This window comes from Ambystoma mexicanum, chromosome 3q, assembly GCF_040938575.1.
Source record: "Ambystoma mexicanum isolate Mex_15411 chromosome 3q, UKY_AmexF1_1, whole genome shotgun sequence".
Lineage (NCBI taxonomy): Eukaryota > Metazoa > Chordata > Amphibia > Caudata > Ambystomatidae > Ambystoma > Ambystoma mexicanum.
The window spans coordinates 1,248,721,399-1,248,744,782 of NC_090926.1; the positions used below are offsets into that span (position 1 = coordinate 1,248,721,399).

The following is a 23,384-nucleotide window of genomic DNA, read 5'->3' on the forward strand; positions in this document are numbered from 1 at the left end:
TAGGTCCTCTTGGTTACACATTAACTCTGCTTCCAATGAACCAATCTTGTCCTCCTCATGAGCTTTTTGCTTTAATTGGGGCGGTTCTTCAAAGGGAAAGGAGGTCCAACTACAAGAGTTTTATGGTTTATTTGGGCTATTCGTGAAACCCATTGATCAAAGTGAGGTACATCTCTCCCTAGTATTAACCGAGTTGGCAAGATGGAAATTATTGCTACAGTCAAATCTATTTTTCTTCCCAGAAATAGAAATAGGGACTTGAGTCAATGGATATTTCTGAAAATGGTCGTGTACCCAGGTTACCTGTCCTTTTCCCTCGTCTTTTCACCCCTAGGGAAGTACCTCTTCTCTTATGGCACTTTCTTTACTTCCGGTGTCCAATTCTGTCAAAATCTGTTTTTTTCTGAGAAAACAGGGATTTTATGTGTGGTTTCCATTGTGTATACAAAAAGGCATCCAGCCTTCTTTGACGTTGGGGGGTCAACCACATTCAGTGGACAACCTCTCGCCATATGTCCAAGAATAACACTTCCACTAGGGATAGAGTAATGGATTTATTACTGCAGGGTACCCTCCGTCTTCTGTCAGTTCCCATAAAATGTCATACCTCAGAATTCCTATCAGCTGACCCCTTTTTATCTCAACGGGGCCATCAGAAAAATTCAAAAGGATTTTTATTCCACCCCCCACAAGAGTAAAGACTCCAATTCTAATCCGTTTCCCTTAGGTGGCAATATATAAATGCCAAAACCCTGGGGAAAATCAAGCCATGAGACCAAAAAGATTATCATCTTGTCTCTCTCTGGTATTCAAAAGTTATAAAGATAATAAAGATGATAATCACTCCCTTCTACAGATTTCCTGATGGGAAGGATTGCCTGTGTGTTCAAAGCCTGAAAGGTCACCTCGATCTCATGATCCCACGGGTTGGGAACATTGTTTTTCTTCAAAACACAGGTCTTGTGGGCTTGATCCATGAGAAAAAGGTTGGCTTGTACCTATCCCTTAGTTAAAGGAACATGCAGATGGTATAGGTGTACTCATTTTCTGGCAAGTCATACAGGCCTGCATCAGGGCTTCTATATCGGCCTCCAGTGCAAACCAAAAAACCTCTCTCTTAAATACCTTCAAAGTTTCCAATGGTCTGTGTGGTCTTCCAAGACCATCTTTTTATGACTTTCAGGAATCACCAATTGTAGCTTTATTTTGTCTTCTGGGATTGTCCTTCCCCTAAAAAGAACCCCTTCGTTCAGAAGAAAAAAGGTTCTCTTCTTCCACATCCTTTTCTGAAACCACTTGTGAAAATGTTTTAGTTAGAAAGGGGTCCTTTCTCTGGGCCATGGCTAAGTTTGGAAGGGAATTCGATTTTCCAAGACCTTCTCTTTCGGACTCAGAGGAAAGGGGAGGGTATCATTTGAAGTTTCCTTCGACTTCATGAAACCACCGAGTCTCCTTTTCAGTGTCTTATTGCTTTGCTACTCTCGGAAGAATTGCCCTCTCAATCACCCACTGAGCAATTTAATGGCCTTGGTGAACATGGAAGGGCTTCTTTCCCGTGGTTTTGTAGTAACACTTTAACCTTGCCTCTGGAATGTGGGACTATTACCCCTGCTAAGACATCAATCCCAAATCAACATGCCCAACCTAACCTGGGTGCTAGTCTAATATATGTATCAGGGGGTGGAATCAGTTTCAAGTCAGTGGGTATGTTTCCTTTCTCCTGGAGGGATGATTTCATCCCTACTACTACAGATATCAAACCATATAGAGCCTTTATTGGCTACTGAGGGGCCTGATCCTCTGGCACACAACTTTTCAAATGGTAGGATTCCCTAACTTGTATCATTTGAGCCACATCCCTCTTCTGACCCCATCTGTGAAGGTATCATGAAGCAAGACACAGACAACAGATTCAGAATTCAAAATAAAACCATTTATTAACTAAAATGTCAGGATGAAAAAATGCCTAACTTGCCCTATGATAAAGAGGGATTTCCCTACCTAAATGAAACTAAGGAAAGTCTGAGTCAAATAGTTCAATTTAAGAAACTGTGTGTACAAAACCTATAATTGCCGCAGAACTAATCTATACAATTGGTAGGGATGTCAGCAACAAACAAAATAGTGTTCAGCATAAAGTTCGGAACTTGGTCCAGTTCGCAGCTCTCTTCCACAAGTATAAAGCAGTTCTAACAAAAGTCTTAGGATTGTCTTGAGTTCCAAAGAAATATAGAAGAACAAGTTACTTTCTTACCTGGTAACGTTCTTTCGATGGGATGGTCCGACGACGTATTCCATATCTATGACATAAAATCACCACAGCCGTACTGCTTCGGAAACTTTCTCTGGCGTCTGCGTCCTGCGTCGATGACGTCGATGCGCCGTCGTCGAGGACCTCCTCCGACGTCATCCGATGTGATAAGTAGGACGCACGACGCCCGTAGCCTCTGTTGTAGTTTTTTTTCCCCCAGAACGTGTGACATTAGTCAACTGCCAGTCAGACACAAAGCCTTGCGGAACGTAAGCTGCAATCGCAAAAGAAATTCTGCAGCGGGGAAGGCAGGGCGGGAGCGATATGGACTACGTCGTCGGACCATCCCATCGAAAGAACGTTACCAGGTAAGAAAGTAACTTGTTCTTCGAGGGGATTGGGTCCTCCGACGTATTCCATATCTATGACAGACTCCCAAAGCAGTACCAGAGCAAGGAGGAGGGAAAGAATTTAGAATCAAAATTTAGAATAGCCAATCAAATAGCAGAGCAAAGGACCGCCTTGCCAAAGGCCAGATCCTGTGCTCGGATGGAACCAAGGGAATAGTGACGTACAAATGTATGTACTGAAGCCCAGGTGGCTGCATCACAGATGTTGCGAATAGGAACACCCCTCTGCAGGGCAGTAGACGCAGCCATACCCCTGGTAGAATGGGCCCGCAAGCCAGCCGGTGGGTCCTTACCCGCCAAGCGGTAGCACTCCGAGATGGCCAAAATAATCCAGCGAGACAAAGTCTGTTTCGTCACAGCTTGCCCTAAACGCTTTCCAGCGTAACCAATTAAGAGTTGATCGTCCACTCTGACCCGGGACATGCGTGAAACATAAAAGCTTAAAGCTCTCCTAGGATCAAGCCTATGGAGCCTCTCCTCTTCCTTACCAGGACGCGGAGGAGGATAGAATGCCGGAAGAACAACCTTCTGGGCCAAATGAAATTCCGTCACTACCTTCGGAAGAAAAGAAGGACGAACTCTAAGGACAACCCTGTCCTTGTGAAATACAGTGAAGGGTGGCTTAACTGAAAGTGCCTGTAACTCACTCACTCTGCGAGCGGAAGTAACCGCAACTAAAAACACAGTTTTCAGAGTTAACAGCCTCAAAGGGCAAGAATGTAAAGGCTCAAACGGAGCACCCATAAGAAACTTAAGAACAAGGTTTAAATCCCAACCGGGCACCAGGAAAGGTGACGGAGGGAACACATTAGTGAGCCCTTTCAGAAACTGTGAAATTAAAGGGATTTTAAAGTAAGAACACTCTTCAGGCGAGCGCTTAAAGATGGACAGCGCCGCCAGGTAACCTTTAATGGTATCCACTTGCAAGCCCCTGTGGGCCAAAGAAAGTAAAAAGGACAGAACCATGGGGATGTCACATGCAAAAGGATCCACATTCTGAACTCGGCACCAGTCGCAGAACTTACGCCAACGGCAACGGTACAGAGACTTTGTTGCTGGCCTTCGGGCCGAAAGCAACACCTCCATCACGTCTTCAGGGAGGTCCCAATCCATATACCTCAACCTTACAGAAGCCAAGCGTGAAGGTTGAGGGATCTGACCTCTGGATGGAGAACCTGACCCCCCTCCCGTGAGAGCAGATCGTCTCGGTAGGGAAGACGACGCGGAGGGCAGATGGACAAGTCGAGAAGGTCCGGGTACCACGTCCTCCGAGCCCACGCCGGAGCAATGAGGATCATCCTTGAACCGAACTTCCGTAACCTCCGCAGCACTTGCGGGATGACGGGGACTGGAGGAAACGCGTACAGCAGCGGGAACGACCACTCCACCACGAACGCGTCTCCCAAGGCTCCTTTTGGAGGAAATTCCCGCGAGCAAAACCTTTCGCACTTCCGGTTGACACTGGAGGTGAAGAGATCCACTTGAGGGGTCCCCCAAAGGGCGAAGATCTCCAGGAGAATCTCCTGAGCCAACTCCCACTCGTGAGAGATCGTGCTCTGCCTGCTCAGAGCGTCCGTCACGTTTTCGTCTCCGGCCAGATGAACTGCCGAGATCGAAACTTCCTGCTGGATGGCCCAGAACTCGAGCTGCATCGCCTCCCTGCAGAGGTAGTGACCCTGGCCCCCCCCCCTTTTTGTTGAGGTAGTGCATGGCCACTGTGTTGTCCGTCAGGATCAGGACACTCTTTCCTCGCACAGTCGGCAGAAAAGCCTTCAGGGCTAGCCTGACGGCCCTCAGCTCCAACAGATTGATATGGAGTCTGGACTCCGACGGAGACCAACGACCGCTGACTGTCAGCCCGTTGGCATGAGCTCCCCAACCCGTGAGGGATGCATCCGTCACGATCGTCACCTCCGGCCAGGGAAGCCAAAAAGGAGCCCCCTTCATCAAGTTGCCTTCGACGGCCCACCACAGAAGGACCCGGGCGACCGAGGGCGGCACCTGAACCGGGTCCGACATCCTGCCGGAGGACTGCGACCATTGTGTCTTGAGCGCCCACTGCAAAGATCTCATCCGCAGGCGAGCCTCTGGCACCAGAAGAATGCAGGATGCCATGAGGCCGAGCAGCCTCAAGAACTCGAACGCTGGGAGCGTCTGGGCATGCTGAAACTTGTGCACCATCTGCTGAATGTGAAGAGCCCTCACCTGGGGAAGAAAACACTGCCCCAGGGAAGTGTCGAGCACTGCTCCGATGTACTGGAGCCGCTGTGTTGGCGTCAAATGGGACTTCTTTAAATTGAGGGAGAAGCCCAGCCTGTGAAGAGAGTGGCAGGTGACGGACAGATGATCCAGGACTTGCTCGGGAGAGCTCCCCCTGATCAACCAATCGTCCAGGTAGGGGTAGACGTGAATCCCCCCCGTGCCTGAGATGCGCTGCCACCACCACCATGAGCTTGGTGAAAACCCTCGGGGCGGAGGTCAATCCGAACAGCAGGACCCGAAACTGAAAGTGCGAGTCGCCAACCGCGAACCTCAGGTACTTCTTGTGCTTGGGATGGATCGGCACATGGAAGTAAGCATCCTTGAGGTCGAGTGACACCAACCAGTCCTGAAGGACTTGAGAGAGAGTAACCATCTTGAACTTGTCCTTCCTGAGGAGTTTGTTCAAACCGCGCAAGTCCATGATGGGTCTGAATCCCCCGTCTTTCTTCGAAATCAAAAAATAAGGGGAATACCATCCCATGTTCCTCTCCGCTACAGGCACCAGTTGTATGGCGCCTTTCTCCAGCAGGGCTTGAATTTCCTGCTCAAGGAGCGGATCCGGACTCTGCAAAGAGAGGTTCCCCGGTGGATTGTCGCGAGGCCTGTGCCGAAAGGGAAGACAGTAGCCGTGGGTTATGATCTCCAGAACCCACACATCTGAAGTAATGGCTTGCCACTCTACAAGATGCTGCGCCAGCCTTCCCCCAACCGGCGAAACATGGGACATGGCCTCATGACTGAGTGGGAGCGGCCGCGGCGTTACCTGAGGGCAAAGAGGCAACTGCCCGAGTGGCCTTGGCACCACGGGTACCCTGTCGTCCACCTCTGGTACCCCTGCGTTGGCCTGTTTGACTGCCAGCTCCTCTCGCTTTACTGAAGGACGAGTAATAGCGAAAGGAACCACCCCTCCACTGCTGTCCCCTAGGACGAAAAGGCGGAGGTTGGCGAACTGCAGCGCCCAACGACTTCGCTGCAGCTTTCGAGGTCTGCAACCTCTCAAGGCTCTCGTCAGCCTTGCTGCCAAAAAGGTGTTCACCGTCAAAGGGCATGTTGAGGAGCCGAGACTGCACATCAGGAGCAAACCCCGACTTCCGCAACCACGCAAACCTGCGTATCACGGTGCTCGCCGCCATGGACCTACTGACGCATTCAGCTAAGTCCAAACCCGACTGAACGGACTCGCACATGGCATCCTTACCATCCTGGACCATAGCAAGGAAACCATCCCGTTCGTCCCCTTCGGGAATATGTTCAGCCGCTAACGCAACACAGTTCCACAGAGTGTGTGTGAAACGAGACAAGGCACAAATGGTGTTGGCCGCCTGAAGCGCCATACCACCAGAAGAAAACACTTTCTTCGCCCAGCCATCAAAACGTTTGTCGTCCCTATCAGGAGGGATGGTAGGGTACGACGCCTGCTTTGCCGGGGCCGTGGCCGCCTGCACCACCAAACTCTCCGGAGTAGGGTGCCTGGTCAAGTAGCAGGGGTCGCTACTGGCTGGACGGTATTTTCACGACAAGGATCTGCCCACCGCCGGGAGACTCTCCGGAGCAGTCCAAGCCGCCGCCACCCTTCTCTGTAAAGCCATATGGAACGGCAGTACCGGATCAGTTGGGGGACCAACATCAAGGATGTCCGTCAGATCATCCTGCACAAACTCCCCTGGGGGAGCAGACCATCCCAATAACTCAGAAACCCTAGCCATAAGGCGCCGGTACGAGGAATCGGCATGAGAGCCAGGCTCAGGCCTACAAAACTCCACCTCCGGAGAGGTGTCCAGTCCACTGGCATCATGCAGTGACTGTCTCAAATCGTCAAACTGACTGTGGCCCGAGACAATTTTATCTGGAACCTGACTAGGAACCAGGCCATCAGAATCCTCATCCGCCTCTGAAATATACTCCAGGTGGCGAAAAGAAGGCACCCGAGAGTGCTTGCTCTTAACCAGAGCCTTCCTAGGGGGTTCTCCCGTGCCACAGGGTACCTCCGACACGAAAGGCGTCGAGCGAATCGGCGCCGGCGTCGAGAGAACCGGCATCGGTGCCGAGAGGATCGGCGTCAAAGAAATCGGCGTCGACGTCAGATGCAGCGCCTCCAGCAACGGCGGCGTCGACACAGCCCTCGAAGCCGGAGCCCCGAGCGTGTCCCTCGACGACCTGAGCGTCGACGGCTTCGACGACTTCCTCGGAGCCGGAGCCTCGAGAAAGCCTGTCGACGCCCTCGACGCCTCAGACGTCGATGTCTTCCTCGAAGACCTCACAGGCGCATGCGGTCTCGAACGCGTCGAGGACCGGGACCTGGAACGGGTACGTCGAGAACGAGTCTCCTTGTCCGAACGGACCTCTCCCGTGACTCGTGCCGACCACTCTTGCGAGCGGTGTCTCTCGACCTCTCACGACCGACCCCACTCGGGGGCGCGGATGGCATAGTACCCTGCGACTCAAGAATCGCCAGCATTTTCTTCCCGAAGGAAGCCCATTCCTCCGGCGTCGCACGGCTGGTGGGGTAAGCGACGTGCCGGGCAGAGTCCTCCGAAGAGGACCTGGAAGACGACCGGTGTCGGCGCATCCGAGAATGCCTCGAAGAGGCTGAGGAGTGGCGAGACCGACTCCTAGAAGGAGACCCACGAGACTTCCGACGATGACGCGGAGAGTCACCCCTCGAATCATCCGTCGAAAGCCCCGCAGACTTCGACTTCCTGGGCTTGGACACCCGACCTACCGACAACTTCTTCTTACGTTCGCGTAAGGCTTTGGACGTGAGCGACTGGCAGTCGATATAGTCATCCGTGTCGTGGGCCTCCCCGAGGCACCAGAGGCAGGCGTCGTGCGAGTCCGTCACCGACATCTTGGACCCACACTCCCCGCACTTCTTGAAACCCGGACGCGGGGTCGAAGACGAAGTAGAAGACATCTTCACACGAAGGATTTTCACAAAACGAACAGGTTCGAAGAACCGAGAAGAACAGAACTCTAAAGAGTCGAGGCGTGAACCGAGAATCACGAAGCAACACGTTCGCAGAAAAAACGGAACTGAGGCTACGGGCGTCGTGCGTCCTACTTATCACATCGGATGACGTCGGACGTCAGAGGAGGTCCTCGACGACGGCGCATCGACGTCATCGACGCAGGACGCAGAAAAAAGTTTCCGAAGCAGCACAGCTGTGGTGATTACATGTCAGATATGGAATACGTCGGAGGACCCAATCCCCTCGAAATGACCAATACTTGGGGTTTCCTTCCCCAAGTTCCAGAACACAGTTCAAAACACAAAATATCCTGAGGCTCTGTCCTCAAGACAACAAGAAGTTCCAACCTCAGGGATTCCTCCCGCAAGATATAATTTCAGTGATACGATATATATGATATGATATTTTTATACTTCTTTGTCTAACTAGAATTATTGGTGGTGTTCTGTGTGGACTCATTGTAGCCCTATACTGAAATTTGATACTGAAGTAAACATGAAGAGAATTTCAATCAAAGACATGTCTGCTGTGGTGGTCCTGAACAGAGCTTTGAAGTGTGGCTCATTGTATTTTAGTTGGACTCCTACTATGGAGTCATTTAGAAAACCAGACATTCTTTTTTTTTTTTTAGAAGTGTGGTGGTGATGTGTTGATTACATGTCACAAACTAGTCACAATTCCGGATACCATTAAAAACAGTCACAATATCTACTTGCAGGAAAGAAAGCAAATGTGATAACCCAACGCTACCATCACACCGACAGTAACTTAACAGTAGAAAAAAACAGATAATGATTTTCCTCAGTTTCGCAGAAGGAGCTTAGTTGTAGTGACTATTTCCCCATTACACCTGAATCACAGTGCCAACAGGTAAAATACCATGCTCCAAACCACACCAAATGGAGAAAAAGCTTGCCAACAGTCCTGCACAGCATACGCTATTGAACATGTAGAAGCCGCCAGTAGTCTTGTGGTGCTCTTTTGTCTAGCGTTCTTTCAAAGTTAATTGCTTTGTTGTAATTCACATGACTGCAATTATTTTGTAGTTAAGTAATTTACATAAACGTGTTTGGGAGTAAAGGAGGTTTATTGGAAAGTAGGTGGTATCTGTGTAGGTTGGAGCTTGGAGGAGCTGGAGGGAGGATCCGCCCATTAAATGCATTTTTTTTTTTAAAAAGCACCAAAATTATTGTTTCGAAGATAATTACAATTAAGTAATTTACTTCGATCAAAAAACATACAACCATTATTCGGGTACCCCAGGCGGCGGGGAAAGATCCCTCCTTTCCATAACACAAGAAACTAAAAACACAACAATACGGCTTCAAGAGCGTTCTCCTTTAATTATTAAAACATGATTCATAATCTCAGAACAGAGAATAAAGAGAAATTTTCACAGGTTTCAAGGGTGATGGGACTGTCTTTGTGGGAGGCGGACAGGGGATGTGGAATGTTTTGGGTGGTGGTCCTGTACTCCTGATTTCATTACATAGTGCTGGGATCACTTGGTATTCCTGGGCTCTGCCATCTGGAGGGATCCTCTCTCCAGAGCTTGGTCCAAAAGGCCTCAGCTGGTGCAAATTGAGCCTGTCGGGGGATACAGGAAGGGCACAGAAGTGAGAGGCAAGGAGAAAATTATTGGGTGATACATAAAAGATCAGGAGAGAGTGAAAGAGGGCAAAAGAAAGGAGAGGTAAAAGAGTGGTCAAGAGAAGTGAAAAATTAGAGCGGAGGAGAGGTTCAGAGAAAGGGAGAAGGGTCGGGAGAGAGATAATGATAATGATGTGATAATGATGTCAGGGAGAGAGCAAGGTAGAGAAGTATTGGGCAAAATGGAGAAAGAGGGTAGATCTAGAATGTGAAAGGAGGAAAGGGTAGAGAAGGGGAAAAGATCAAAAATCATCACTTTTTCAAATAAACAATTGTCACCACCACCTCAACAGCTTCTAGCAGTCGCCCTTGCGCCCCAACTTCCAGGTGCTACCCACCACTTGAACATCACCATGCCTGCCATCTTCCCATCCATAGGAACAGTCAGTAGTATCCTGCGCTGGCTCTTCTGCAGTTGGGGCACCATTCATAGCCCTCATCGCTGGCTGATCCAATACTCCACAGCTGCTGCCTCATTCCAAAGACCAGCAGCTGCCATGTGTGCTCCTGGATCACAGCTTTGATTGGGACCACCCAGTACCCCTGCTACTCCGAGATCCCACTTGCATTGCATAGCAATAGCTTAATCTCTTCTCACGGCCTCTCTCTTTCAGAGGGACACACTTCCTGGACCACTGTCTGGGGCTTTAGAAGGACTCCATGCCAATTAGTGCCTTTTCAGGAGTTAACACATGGGATCACTCCTGCTTGGCCCTTGACAATCCTCATGCCCACCATCTGGTGTTCTTCCGAAGCCCCCCGCTACTTTGTGCTCCAATGGGCAGCTTGTCCTCTCAAGGGCTCACTGTGGTGTACCAATGCCCACCTGTCCAGCCAGGGCAAAACATAAATCTCGCTAAAGACCAGGACAGCTCTGCTCGGCCTAGTGCTCACTCAGTGGTTGTCTCGCAGGCTGTTGCATTCACCCCTTACTGCATGGCCATCTGTTGACTTGATAAATGCTAGCATCTAATTTGCCCGTCACAATCTCTTTGGGGATTCCCACCAAAAGCCATCAACTCTGGGGTAACCCATTGGTAATCCCCAACTCGGATCCATATCCATCCCATTGTATGCATGCATTTATGCTTTCCCCATACCTGCAGTTTCCCTATCCCGTGCCCTCAAATCTCTGGGTCTTTTCTACTTCCTGCACCATTCACCAGGTGGCCTGCTGCACAAGTCCCTTTCCTAACCTTCTACTGTTTGACTTACAGGACCACATCCCTCTGACATGATTGATACTAAGTGATATAAGGTGTGGACTCACCTGCTCAGAGTTCGTCATGATCAGAAGGATCCACCTCCTGAGGTTCCATGCAAGCAGACGGCGTGAAAAACTCCATCAGGTATTCGCAACGGCTAGGTTCCGTGGTGGATGTCACAACTGTCTCTTTACCACAGGAGAGCTTAACCTAGGGCCAGAGAAACAAACAAATGATTTACTCCTGGTAATGTTCTTTCTACTGGATGTTCCGCCATGGATTCCTCATCATAGATAGTTATTCTTCTGCTCTGCAGCTCTCGGAAACCGTATTCCCAGCAGGGAGTGTTGTGCGCACTGGCATCGATAGCCGTCAAGCTTTCGTCTCCGTGATGGGAAGTCAATGCAGGTACAAATAGCACGCTCGGCACCGCATTGTCATTTTTTCCCCCATCCTTAGGAATTAGAGACAATGATAGCTGATGAAGCATTAAAGGCGAGTCATTGTATATTTGTGTTAGGGAGCTCCTTAACAGTGGGGTAGGCTGGGAGGGCGAGGAGGCATCCGTGGGAGGAACATCCAGTAGAAAAAAACATTACTAGGGGTAAGTCATTTGCTCTTCTAATGAATTGTATCCTCCCACGGATTCCTCCTCTTAAATGGACTCACAGCAGTAAAACTATTACGGAGGGGGGAAGGAGCGATCTCCATGGCGAAGTCACCACTTGTTGGAGGACAGCCCTGCTGCTGAGAGGCCGATGTATGCCATCTGTAGCTTCTGCACCTCCCCCGGCCCAATATCGCGCAAGTGAGAAACGTTACTCACCGAGGCAACCGTACTGCCCTTATCTCAGGCAGGTACAGCAAGACAGAGACCAATTAAGTTGAAGACACGAAGCACACATGCACTCCACATGAAGAAACGCAGACACTAGGTAAAATATGCATTTATACATGAATAATATTAACATAGCATCCACAAGACACAAAGAATACCAACATCCCGACTGTATAAGGCAATGCAACAAACGGCATGCAACTATAGCTCACTAACATTAACAAGAGTGTAATTGGGTAGCCATCTTTTTTTAAATGGGCTTTTAATTAAATAAGAGGCATCAAGACTTTCGAGAGAACTCAAAATGCTGAATCCACAAAAATACACTCAGACCAGAGTTGACAACTAGTGCCGAGGTTGTGAGAAAAGAAGGGAGAGTCAGAGCAGAAGAGCAAAGGCACAAAATAGTAATTCCCAGATAAAAGTAAGATCACAACCAACCTTTGTAGGCCATGTGCAGTAACCCTCTAAGCCAAAACACTTCATAAACAATAACTCTAGTGTCCACGGTGGCAACAGAAAACAGCACAACCATTGGTAGTAGCTGGAATCCCAATAAATAGGAGATAAATCCATTTCATACATGGTACCATCACACGTGACCCATAATTGAAAAACACTGCCTATTCATTAGAAAAGAAACCCAGATAGAACACCTGCCATACTCCCTACACGTACACACAGACACAAGAAGCCACACAAGGTCAAATACAGATAGATTGCCGAGTCTGATGGTCTATAATTTGTGGGATGGTAACTTCTTTAAATGAACAATGAACTGTCCATGGGCCTCTCTCGCCCTACCCCTTGTCTGGCTCATGTCTTGACGACCTGTCAATTATCCAAGGTTGGTCAACAAGGAGCCAACCTATCAGAATCCTCAATGCTAGGCCACCAATGAAATAGCTTGCCAAACAATCACTTGGTGTAGGGATGATGTATTTTTACCTTTATCAATTTAGAGGTGGTTCCAGGTGGAGTCTAACCCAATCAAACGTTTAATACATATAGTGTCTATATGTAGTCAAACCCCACTAACTATCCCTCATCCACATAGGTTTTTGTAACTAAGATTATGTTAGGACGTCAGTGATGAGGAATCTGTAGAACCAATGGTTTTCCATGTATCCTCTGAGAGCCACAAGATTTGGTGTCCCGGTTTTATTTGGATGATAAAGCTGGATTTTGCCTTGCACTTTGTCTGCCCTGTGTTTGAGTCCGGTTTGGATTGACCTCTGGTTTAGTTGGTAATTTTCTGGACCGTTTTAACACTGCCAAAACAAGACTCATTTGAGGATACTTCCAGGTAGTAGTGGTTTGCGAACGTGTGTATAGATGACCACGTTGCAGCCGGACAGAGGTCCGTAACAGACCTCTTTGGAGAGCGGAGGTAGCTGCCAAACCGCTAGTAGAATGAGCCCTGAAACCTTCAGGAATTTCCTTACCCGCTCTGGTGTAGCATTAGGAAACAAAAATCACTATCATCTGGAGATGGCTTGCTTTGTTATTCCTTTGCTCGTCTTCGGGCCCATGTATCAAATGAATAGCTGATCTTCCAGACGGAATTGTCCTATCCTGGAGATGTAGAAACACAAAAGCCCTCTTCGTGTTGAGTCTATGTAGCCTTACTTCCTCCTTGGATGGATGAGGAGGCGGATAGGAGGCCTGCAAACAAATTGTCTGCGACAGGTGGTATTCCGATACTACCTTTGGGAGGAACGAAGGGTGCACTCTAAGAATCACCTTGTCATTGGAAAAGATAGTGAAAGGTTGCTTACAGGACAGGGCCTGCAATTCGCTCACTCTCCAGCCGGGGAAATGGCAACCAAAAATGCAGTCTTCCAGGATAGTATCCTTAGGAGGATACAATTGTAATGGTTCAAATGGGGAAGCCATGAGAAAAGTTACCAAATTAAGTCCCATACTGGTACCACGAAGGGTGTCGCAGGGAACGCGTTAGTCAGCCCGTTTAAAAACTGCACCACCAAAAGAGATCGAGAAGTACAATCCTTGCCCTGGCGTGCGCTTACAAATGGATAGCGCCACTAGGTAGCCCTTGATGGTGGTGACCTGAAGGCCCAGTTTTGCCAAATTAAGGAAGGTCACCAAATTGGTCACCATTGACCAAAAGGGATCCACATCCTTCAGCTCCAGCTTCAGAATTCTTCTCAACGGCAGCGTTAAAGAGCGCTTGTTGCTGGCATTCTGGCCGAAAGCAACACCTCCATGACGTCTTCCGGAAGGTCCCAGTCCCTGTATTTTAGCCTTTTAGAAGCCAGGTGTGCATGTATGCTTGGATGTAGATTCAGGCCCTATATCTCACTCAACAACCGATCCACCCTAGCATCTGCCTTAGTCAACTCAAGACTTGACTACTGTAATAGTCTCCTGAGTGGGACCACACAAACTAACCCATTAGCCCTCCAGACCACACAGAGCAATGCAGCGCAGGCAGTCTTTGGTCTCTGTAAGCACAATCAGATTTCTGATTTCAGGAGCGCTCTGCACTGGATGCCGTTAAGCACAGGATACTGCACAAGACCCTGGCACTAGCTTATAAATGCTGGACCCCAACTGCCCCTGCTTATCTCTCAGAACAGCTTACGGTTGATCAACCATTACGATCCCTCCGCTCTAGTGACAACCACAAATTCATACAGCCCGACTTCCTGCCGTCTACATTTGGAGGTGCCAGCGTTCCAGTACAAGCCCCTAAAGCTTGGAATGCCTTCCCATTACCAATCAGAGCCTGTAACCCCCTGCTGGTATTCAAAAAGGCAGTCAAAAGCGACCTAATAACAGGCCATAACTAAAGCCCTCTTTTCTCTGCTTCTTTCTGCTCCCGTTACTTGTGCGCCATGAGGCCCATGGGCTTGTGGCGCGTTACAAGAAATAAAATAAATAAATAAGCTGAGAGAGAAGGTCTGGCCACCGGGGAAGACTATGTGGAGGACAGAAGGTCCTGTCCAGAAGGTCCGGCTACCACGTTCTCCTTGCCCAACCTGGGGCAATCAGGCTCATTGTTGCCCGTACCTCTTCAATCTCCTGATCAATTGAGGGATGATAGGAATCACTGTGAACGTATATAGGTGCTGAAAGTTCAGTTCACGACCAATGCTTCCCCCAATGCTCTTCTCTGTGGAAATGCCCTGGAGCATAAGAGTTTGCTTTCGTGTTCTCAATGGAGGCGAACAGATCCACTTGAGGGTTGCCTCAAAGCAAGAAGATCGGTAGGAGAACCTCCTGGCACAGTTCGCACTCGTGGAACCCCAAGCCCTACCTGCTCAGGGCATCAGTCGTATTCTCCTTCCTGGCAAGGTGAATTTCAGACAGGGAGATCATGTTCTGTAACACCTAGAACGAGAGCAGCATCTCCTCTCTGCACAGGCGAAGTGACCCTACACCACCTCTCTTGTTGATGGCCACTTTGTTGTCCATCATGATCAGGATAATCTTCCCCTGTATGGAGGGCAAAAAGTCTATCAGAGCCAGTCTGATCGCCCTCAGTTACAACAGGTTTATGGGAAGATTTGTCTCCACCAGGGACCACAAACCGCTCACAGTCAGCTTGTTCAGGCAAGCACCCCTGTTATTCGGAGATGCGTCTGTCACCGTGGTCGGCTCTGACCACGGTTGCCAAAAAAGGATCTCCTGCCATCACGTTCTGTGCGAGTCCACCACAGGAGATCATGCGCGACTATGCTTGGGACTTGAATCAGGTCTGTTATACTGCCAGAGAACTACAGCCACTGAGATCTGAGGACCCATTGGAGCGATCACATTCTCAGCAGAGCCTGTGGTACCATGAAAATGCAGGATGCCATGAGGTCGAGCAACTGTAGGAAGTCTGGGGCTGGCAGATCTAGGGCGTTCTGGAATTTGATATCATATCCTGCAGTGTTTCTAGGCGCGACAAGACAAGAGAGGGAAAACAGAGATAGGACAAGATAAACTATCTTACTACGCCTTGTGCCATTCAGATCGTGCAAGTGTGAGAACAAGAAGTGCAAGGGTAAAGGGAGGGGGGGTGAGGTGCAAGAGAGAGGGGAAGGGAAAACAGGGCAGCAAGCCTCGGAGTAAGTGCAGCCAGGGCAATGCAGCTCTGGGTAGCGCAAGGAGAACAAGGGATTGTATGGTTACAGTTACAGCCCCTAAGTGTGTGGTAGGCCCGGAGGCAGTGCAAGGGTGACTGATCAAGAAAGAGCCTGGTACCCAGTGAGACTCTAAGGGAAGCCAAGTACCCAGTCGGTACAGCAGACAGGTAGGTCAGCATAGGAGGGAGAGAGAAAGCAGAGAAGAGGAAGGTTTTGAGCTGCTTCAGGATCTTCAGATGGTCTGGCTCAAGTTTGAGAGGGATAGGGAGGCCACTGCAGAGGAGAGAGCTCTACCACCCAAGATCTGCCTGGAGACGCATCTAACCCTTAGAGAGTTGGAGGTAGCTGAGCAAAGGGCTCGAGCAGGAAGGTATCTTGGAAGAGCGTGTTCCATGTATTGCGGGCCCCGGCCCACGAAAGCCTTGTGTACAATGCAAAGGGTCTTGAACTTGATCCATGCAGCCACCGGGAGCCAGTAGAGAGATTTCAGGGATAGAGCATTCCAGTCTCTGGGTTTCAGGCCAATGATAAGTCTTGCAGTCCTGTTGTGGATAAGTTACAGAGGGTGGAGAGTAGAGGCAGGCAGATTAAGAGGCTGTTGCAGCAGTCCAGCCTAGAGAAAACCAGAGCTCTGGAGACAGCGAGCTTCTGGGGGAAAGTGAGAAAGGTATGAGTTCCTCTGAGGAGGTGCAGCTGGTAGTGGGACTTCTTGATGACGTCCGAGAAGTGAGGAGAGAAAAAGAGTGGAGTGACACCAAGGTTTTGTACCTCGCAGGAAGGAGAAGAAAGAAGGCCCAAGGCGGGCGGCCAGAGTGAGAGGGAAAGCAGGGGTCCCAATGAGAAGGATCTCTGTCTTACTGGCATTCAGGCAGAGATCGTTGGAGGTGCACCAATCCTGAATCACGGATAGACAGTCATGAATGAGCGAGAGAGGAGAGGAGAGGAGGTGGAGGGGAGCCTGAAGGAAGGCAGAGTGTCATCTGCATAACACTAAATGATAGAGAAGGTAGAGATCAGGGGTGCCAAAGGGGTCAAGTAGAGGTTGAAAAACCAGGGTGAGAGGGAAGAGCCCTGGGGAACGCCGCAGGTAGAGAGGTGGCAGAGAGAAGGGGACTAAGTTGGACCTGAGAGGAGCGGTTTAAGAGGAAGGCGGTCAGCCACTCCAGGGCCTGATTCGTGATGCCTAGCTTCTCACAGAGTCGATTGATCAGGATGGCGTAGTTGAGGACTTGTGATAGACTGTTTGCATTTTGGGAAAGCATTTTAGAAACACTCACTGTTATTACTGAAACTGTGGTTGATCCTGATCCTTTAGCGGGACTGTTTGGGGTTTGGAAAATGGATGACACTAGACGTTTGGCTAAGTTTCTAAATATGAGTTGTATGATTGCCATCAAATGTATACTCCAGAGCTGGAAAAGCTCCCCCTCTCCCCCCCGGTATATCAGAAATGGCTGCGCTTGCTCACTTGGTCACGGAACTGCGAGGAGGAATACCGGACCATGATCCCTGCCCAAGCCCGCCCCAAGAACATCTGGGCTGAATTCGATGCGTATCTTAACAGGCAAAGCGAGGGTACGCCAGAGTCAGGCTTGTCTCCTGCTCCATCAGGGACCGCTTCTGTAGCATGAACGCTTACTTGCTCCTCCTTCAAGTGCAGCTCTGTGGACAGTGCTCCAATTGCTCTGATCAATGTATTAAGACCTATGTGTTGCTCCATAGTATACTTGCTTTATACATTTGTTGTCCCATTGTATGTACTGTTGTGAACCTCTGCCGTCAAAAATTTAAATAAAAAAAAAAAGGATGCCGTAGTTGACTGTCGAAAGCAGAGGAAAGATAAAGGAGAATGAGGACAGAAGGAATGCTGGAATCAAGTTTAGAGAGCGGATCTTCATGGGTGTTCAGGAGAGCAGTTTCCGTGCCTTTGGCAGCTCTGAAGCCAGACTGATCGTCATGGAGACGACCAACAGATTCAGTGTGCAGAGTAAGCTGGGAGATGGCCAGCTTTTCCAAGAGTTTGCCCAGGAAAGGAGTGATGGAGATTGGATGATAGTTTGCTGGGCAGGTAGGAGCGGCAGGCTACTTCTTGAGGAGGGTGGTTTACAAGGGAGTGCTTAAGGGGAGAGGGGAAATTTCCAGTGGCGAAAGAGTGATTACAGAAATCGGCCAAGGCTGAAGCGAGGGTGTCAATTTGGTCCTTGGTGGTTTTTGAGGAGCAGGGGAGCACCTGTTTGGGCAACATCTTCATAGATCAGACTTGTCTAGAAACCTCATCAGGTGTTATCAGAGAGGAGAAAGGAGGAGAGGGAGAGATGGGCAAAGGAGGGCAGAGAGAGGAAGAGGAGATAGAGGACAGGGTGTCCGAGGTTTTAGCAGAGAAGTGAGAGGCCAGACCCGTACAGAGGGCCTAGAAGGGAACATGAGAGGTAGAGACTGCAATAGGATTGGCCAGTTCCTTGAAGATTTTAAAGAGCTTGGCCGTGTTGTTAGAGGCCGCAGAGACGCAGGCTTGAATGTGTGCTCTCTTCCTGGACAGGACAGAGTCCATTACCTTTGGAGCAGGCGGCAGACCAGTTTGTCAGAGGATGCCCCCAAAGTCCTCCGCTTTTCAGGGCGGCGAGGTCAGAATCATACCAGGCGTTGCACTTGGAGGTAGGTGTCCGCCGTATTCTCATGACTGGGGCAAGGATGTCCATGGTGTTGGAAATAGTAAGATGCAGATTAGAAAATGCTGTATCAGGGTGTGAGTCAGCCACAGGAGTAGGAGCAGAGAAAGTACAGGCATAGGCATTCACTGGCACACGCTTCATGGGCGGAATGGCCGAGAAGGTAGGTGGCAGTGTTGGGGGGGAGGGAGGGGCTTTACCCGAGGGATACAGGTTTCGGATGAGAGGAGAGTAGTAAGTGGTCAGTCCAAGAGAGAGGCGTGGTGAGAGGGTTAGAGAGGGGGATGAGAACATCCAATGTATGTCCAGCAGAGTGTGTCAGCCCAGAGGGCAGAATGGAACGAGAGTGTCACAAAGGTTGCGGAAAAGCCCAGAGGAGGGATTAGAAGCATCTACGTGGATATTGAGATCTCCAAGGAGGAGAAGTTGAGAAGTAGAGGCAAGGAGAGAAGGAGAGGTTGGCCCATTCAGAGAGGAAGAGGGTGACCTGGCCAGGTGGCCTGTAGATGGTGGCCACAGTTAAAGACAAGCCAGGAGAGATAGAGAGCCTGCAGACCAGGCATTCAAAGGAGGAGTAGGCCGGCGTAGGGATGACAGAGGATGTGTAAAGCCCTATCTGAGGGAGGGAAACCCTTGCCAGAGGGAGAATCCAAGGAATAGCCAAGATTGTGGAGACGTTGTCGGGTGCAATTGAGATGATCTAGGGCTTGATTCAGGGACCATGCTCTGATTAATCAATTATACAGGTAGGGAAAGACTTGGATCCCAAGACTGGCTGCCACTACCGCCAACAACTTGGTGAAGACCCTCGGGCAGAGGTGAGCCCGAAATTCAGAACTCGAACCTGGTAGGGAGTGTTGCCTATGATGAACCTCAGGCACTTCCCTGTGCTTTTGACGGATCAGCACATGGAAGTAAGTATCCTGTAGGTCAAGTGACACCCACCCATGGTTTGGCCAAAAAGATGTGAGCCGTCAAAGGGCATGTCAAGCAACTTCACCTGGACATCCTGCGCAAATTCAGGTTACCTCAGCCAGGTGAATCTTAGCATGACAGAACTTGCTGCCATAGATCTCCCCACACAAATCTGCTTTGTCGAGTCCTGACTGGAGGGATTGGTGAATTGCTTCCTTGCCAACCTTCACTAGGCTGAGGAAACTGTTCCTCATTTCACCCTATGGGATGTGTTTGGCTACCTCATCTATCAGAGACCAAAGGCTGTGTGTGCTTTAAGTGCCATACTGCCAGCGGCAAAAACCCTTTTCACCAAAGCGCTGTAATGCAGGTCATCCCTGTCAGGGGGCAAAAATGGATAGGCGCCTGCCTTATTGCTCACAGTTGCAGCCTGTAAGAACAGACTCATGATCCAGATGTCTGGTTAGGAACTCTGGGTGAGAATGGGCTGGTATGTACTTCTTGGCAACATCCTGGTGGACTGCTAGCCCCGAGCAGGGAGTCATGCATAGCTCTTAAGAGGATTTATGATGGCATTATGTAATGGTAAAACGGGTGCTCTTGTCCAGAATGTCAGCAAAGTCACATTCTGTTATGTCACCAGGTTGGGGGGGCGGGGGGATTAGCCATAATTTTCCTTTATAGCACATTTGTATGGGCTCTAGGATCTCCTTGTGGGATTCCACCTCAGTCCAGCCAGGCCACCTGTGTCATGCATGGCCAAAGCTAAGCCAGACAACCTCTTTTCCTAGTCCTTGAACTCCTATGGCTCAAGCCCGAAAGGAACCTGGTCGTAATCCTCATCAAAAATGTCCTGAAAAAGAAAATCAAATACCTAGTCAATTTTGGGATGAATCTACTCGAGGGATCCTTGACCGTTAAGGCTGTGAAGTTGAGGAGCCGAGGGAATGTCAAACGCTGATTGCGCCAATAGTGCCAACAGTCAGATGAAGGATTTCACTGGTCTCTGGCTCTTAGGCCCACAAGGTGGTTGGTGAGTCAAGTCCCTGCTGCCCTTGTCGGGCGGTGGGCTCTGAGGTCTTCCCAGTGGAAGAGAGAATGGGCCTCCATCATCTTGATGCAAAACTCATCCCAAATTTCTGCCGAGGCGGTTTTAGATTAGAACCACACCTCTTTTTCTGGGGAGGAGTCAGTCGACAAAAGCCTTCTTCTCTTCTTGGACAAGGAAGGAGGGGAGTGGCTGCTCGGGTGGGATCTTACAGTTTTTTTGACCGTTTTTTCTCCCTCTCAGGTGTTTTATCAGCTGCAGAGATCTTTTCGTCGGGTCTTCGATGGTGTCGTACTTGGAGACTTCTAAGATAAATCGAACCAGGACACAAACCACAATCTGACAAAATGCATTTGGTACCTAGGCACCAAAGACAAACTGAGGATCGGTAAGAGACATTTATGCGCCACAATAACATCACTTTTTTAAACTGGAGGGTTTTGGAGTAGACAAGTTGTAAAGTTTACTAGAACACTCAAAACGATTTTGAGAAAACAGTGTATCAGAGGATTTCTGAAGCAAAGGTCACGAGTAGTGCTAGGCATCTGGAAAAAAAAGATAATGGGATGTTTAGCACGCTTTTTGTACCCACATCAATGTCACTTCTGGTCATGGAGACGACTCGACGGCCATCAACGCCGGTGCACACAATGCCCCCCTGCTGGGAAAAAAGTTTGAGAGCAGCAAAGCAGGACAATAAATATCTAAGATGAGGAAACTGTAGGAGGACACAATCCATTAGAATGTGAGAATGCCACGTGGGGACGAGATCAAGAGAGCAGAGCAAAGGCTGTCAGATTATAGCTTTTTGAAATGCATCCACCTGACGGGAAGGGGGACTGGAAAGAATGAGTCAATTCAACCGCAGCTGACACACCCACAGAGCAGGAGAGACTTGACAAAAAGACTTAACGCTGCTCTCATAAGCCATTCCTGCCAGAAAAAGGCACTGACAGAGCAGAAGGCAAAGAACAGAGGGTGGCTCCAACAATAGCTTCTAGATGCACAACTTGAGTTAAAATATGCACCAGCAGAGAAGGGTCTGTCACTCAGAGACACACAGCCAGGTTGAGCACCCCAAGAGTCCAGCCTTTCGCCCTTGCATAGGGAAAAACATTGCAAACAGTTATCTGACCATCCCAGAAAGAGTCATAACATTTTAGATGAGACTAAGATGTGACTTTTCCCCTGCCACTTTAGTTTGTAGCCACCCTCACCACCCTATACCATCTTGTGCTGTGAATTTTTATCAAGATGTGTCCATATGCCTTACCCCAGTGTTGCAATAAGAGCCCAACTATATGTCCCATGAACCCCACAGAGCTCACATGCAGTGCCTAGATTACGTACATTTGTCGATCGGCTTGGTCCCTGCCAGCAGCCAGTCCCATGTTCATACTTCATAACGCTGAATTTGTCATCCTCTGGGCCTGCCCAGAAACCCCAGGTGCTGAGGAGAAAAGAGGGAGATTTAGTTGTTTAGAAGGAAGTGGCTTGCACGTCGAGCAAGCCTCTTCCCAGAGTAAAGCTTCGGGTGGAGAAGGATTTAAAAATTGCACAAGGAACAAACCTACTGGAACACCCTAATGGTACAGTGAAGGTGCTGGGACGTAGGACTACAGCACAAACAACTTCAAGGCTGTTGCATTGTTCATCTTGAAATAACGGGTAACGTGGGGCACAAGGATCTACATTGAAAACACAAGGAGAAGGGGCTTTTGAGGGGTGAAAAGCATGATAGGGTTTGGGACCTTTATCTGGGACACAATGTCGTCCATTATAGTGTCCCTTTATGCTGTGCCATTACACCTGTTCCCAGGGAGTTCTCAAAGTGCTGGCACTTGCCTACAGGCAGAAAAAAGGTGCTAAAATGTCTGACACTGTAAAAAACAGGGCAACATCCCGCCCTGTGACCTTAATTCCCAAATAGCATGGGTGGTAATTAGCAGGTCCCCAAATTGTTTTGCTGTGTCAATCGAAAAGCACTGTTAAAAGAAGAGGGAAAAAAACGTTCAAGCATGAGTTCTCATTTGTCTATCTCATAACTGAGTCCTGGTATTCATGTACCAGCTTTCATAAACGTGAATAGCCCAGTGCATAACGAGCTACATGATACAGGCAGGAGGTGGCCCACGCGGTTTCTACTAGTACATTAAGGCTCAAATGGTTGTGCAAAAGGGTGTAATAACTGACCCTAAGGTCAGGACTAGGACTCAAAATACCACAGCAATGATCAAAAGACAGACTGCAGACATCCCAGCCCACCGGAAATTAAAACAAGGAAATCAACGTGTAAAAGGAAAGATGACAAGCACCTACCACAACCAACACATAAAATCGATTTACCCTAGATTGGTTTCAGATCCTCCATTTTTGGGCTTCTGAGAGACTCGGTTGAATGGGCAAAGCCGATACACGTATCTGCAGGGAACAAAGGGTGTGTAGTGATAGTTAGTGACGAACAAAGCACACTTGTCACAGGATTATTGGACTGAGGACCTGAAAGCAGATACGGAATACCAAACTGCCCACTTCCAGCCCCTCAATTTCCATAGGTTGTGCTCTCCCAGTAGCCCCCGCAGCCCAATGTTTGTTCTGCCCTTCTGTTTTGAGCTCCACCCTGTGTTAAATACAACTACCCACTCACTCATTTAGTACTAGGGCAGGAGCCCTGCTACATGCAGTAGCACTGCCTCTCCCTCCTGCTAAGGAGCGACGCTGCCGGAGCAGCTTGCCTGTATGGCACCCGTGAACCCAGGCTGCAAGGTGCCTGTCTGATGCCACTATCCCCTCGAGGCATATCTTCATAACAGCACGACCCCAAGTGCCCAGGCGACCTCCCACGAGCACCCACCGCCCCCCGAGACAAGATCCACAACGCAGCAACAACGTTGCTGCATCTAAAATGGCCGCCGCCATCCACGAGGAGCTTTTGCTTATTTTGGTTGCCTAGCAACCTCTCTGCCGTACAGCCTTAGGGAACGAGGCAATACGGAGGCGGAAGCCGGCCCTCCTCTCCCAATGGCCACTCCGACTAAGGCCCCTTCCTGTCTGCCCCTGTCCGCACCTGCGC

General features: G+C 49.4%; 1 protein-coding gene across 2 annotated transcripts in view; it reads right to left on the bottom strand.

Annotated features, from left to right (window-relative positions):
* Positions 1 to 9,209: 9,209 nt before the first annotated feature.
* The window catches only part of PRKCSH (PRKCSH beta subunit of glucosidase II), a 176,777-nt gene continuing 162,602 nt past the window's right edge, over positions 9,210 to 23,384 (bottom strand). For both annotated transcript variants that reach the window (XM_069604226.1, XM_069604227.1), the window contains 4 exons: positions 22,658 to 22,732; positions 21,662 to 21,761; positions 10,813 to 10,957; positions 9,210 to 9,479 (listed from right to left, as the gene is read on the bottom strand). In XM_069604226.1, coding sequence (XP_069460327.1) covers positions 10,817 to 10,957; positions 21,662 to 21,761; positions 22,658 to 22,732 — 316 coding nt within the window. In that variant the 3' untranslated portion in view covers positions 9,210 to 9,479; positions 10,813 to 10,816. The remainder of the gene's footprint in view (positions 9,480 to 10,812; positions 10,958 to 21,661; positions 21,762 to 22,657; positions 22,733 to 23,384) is intronic.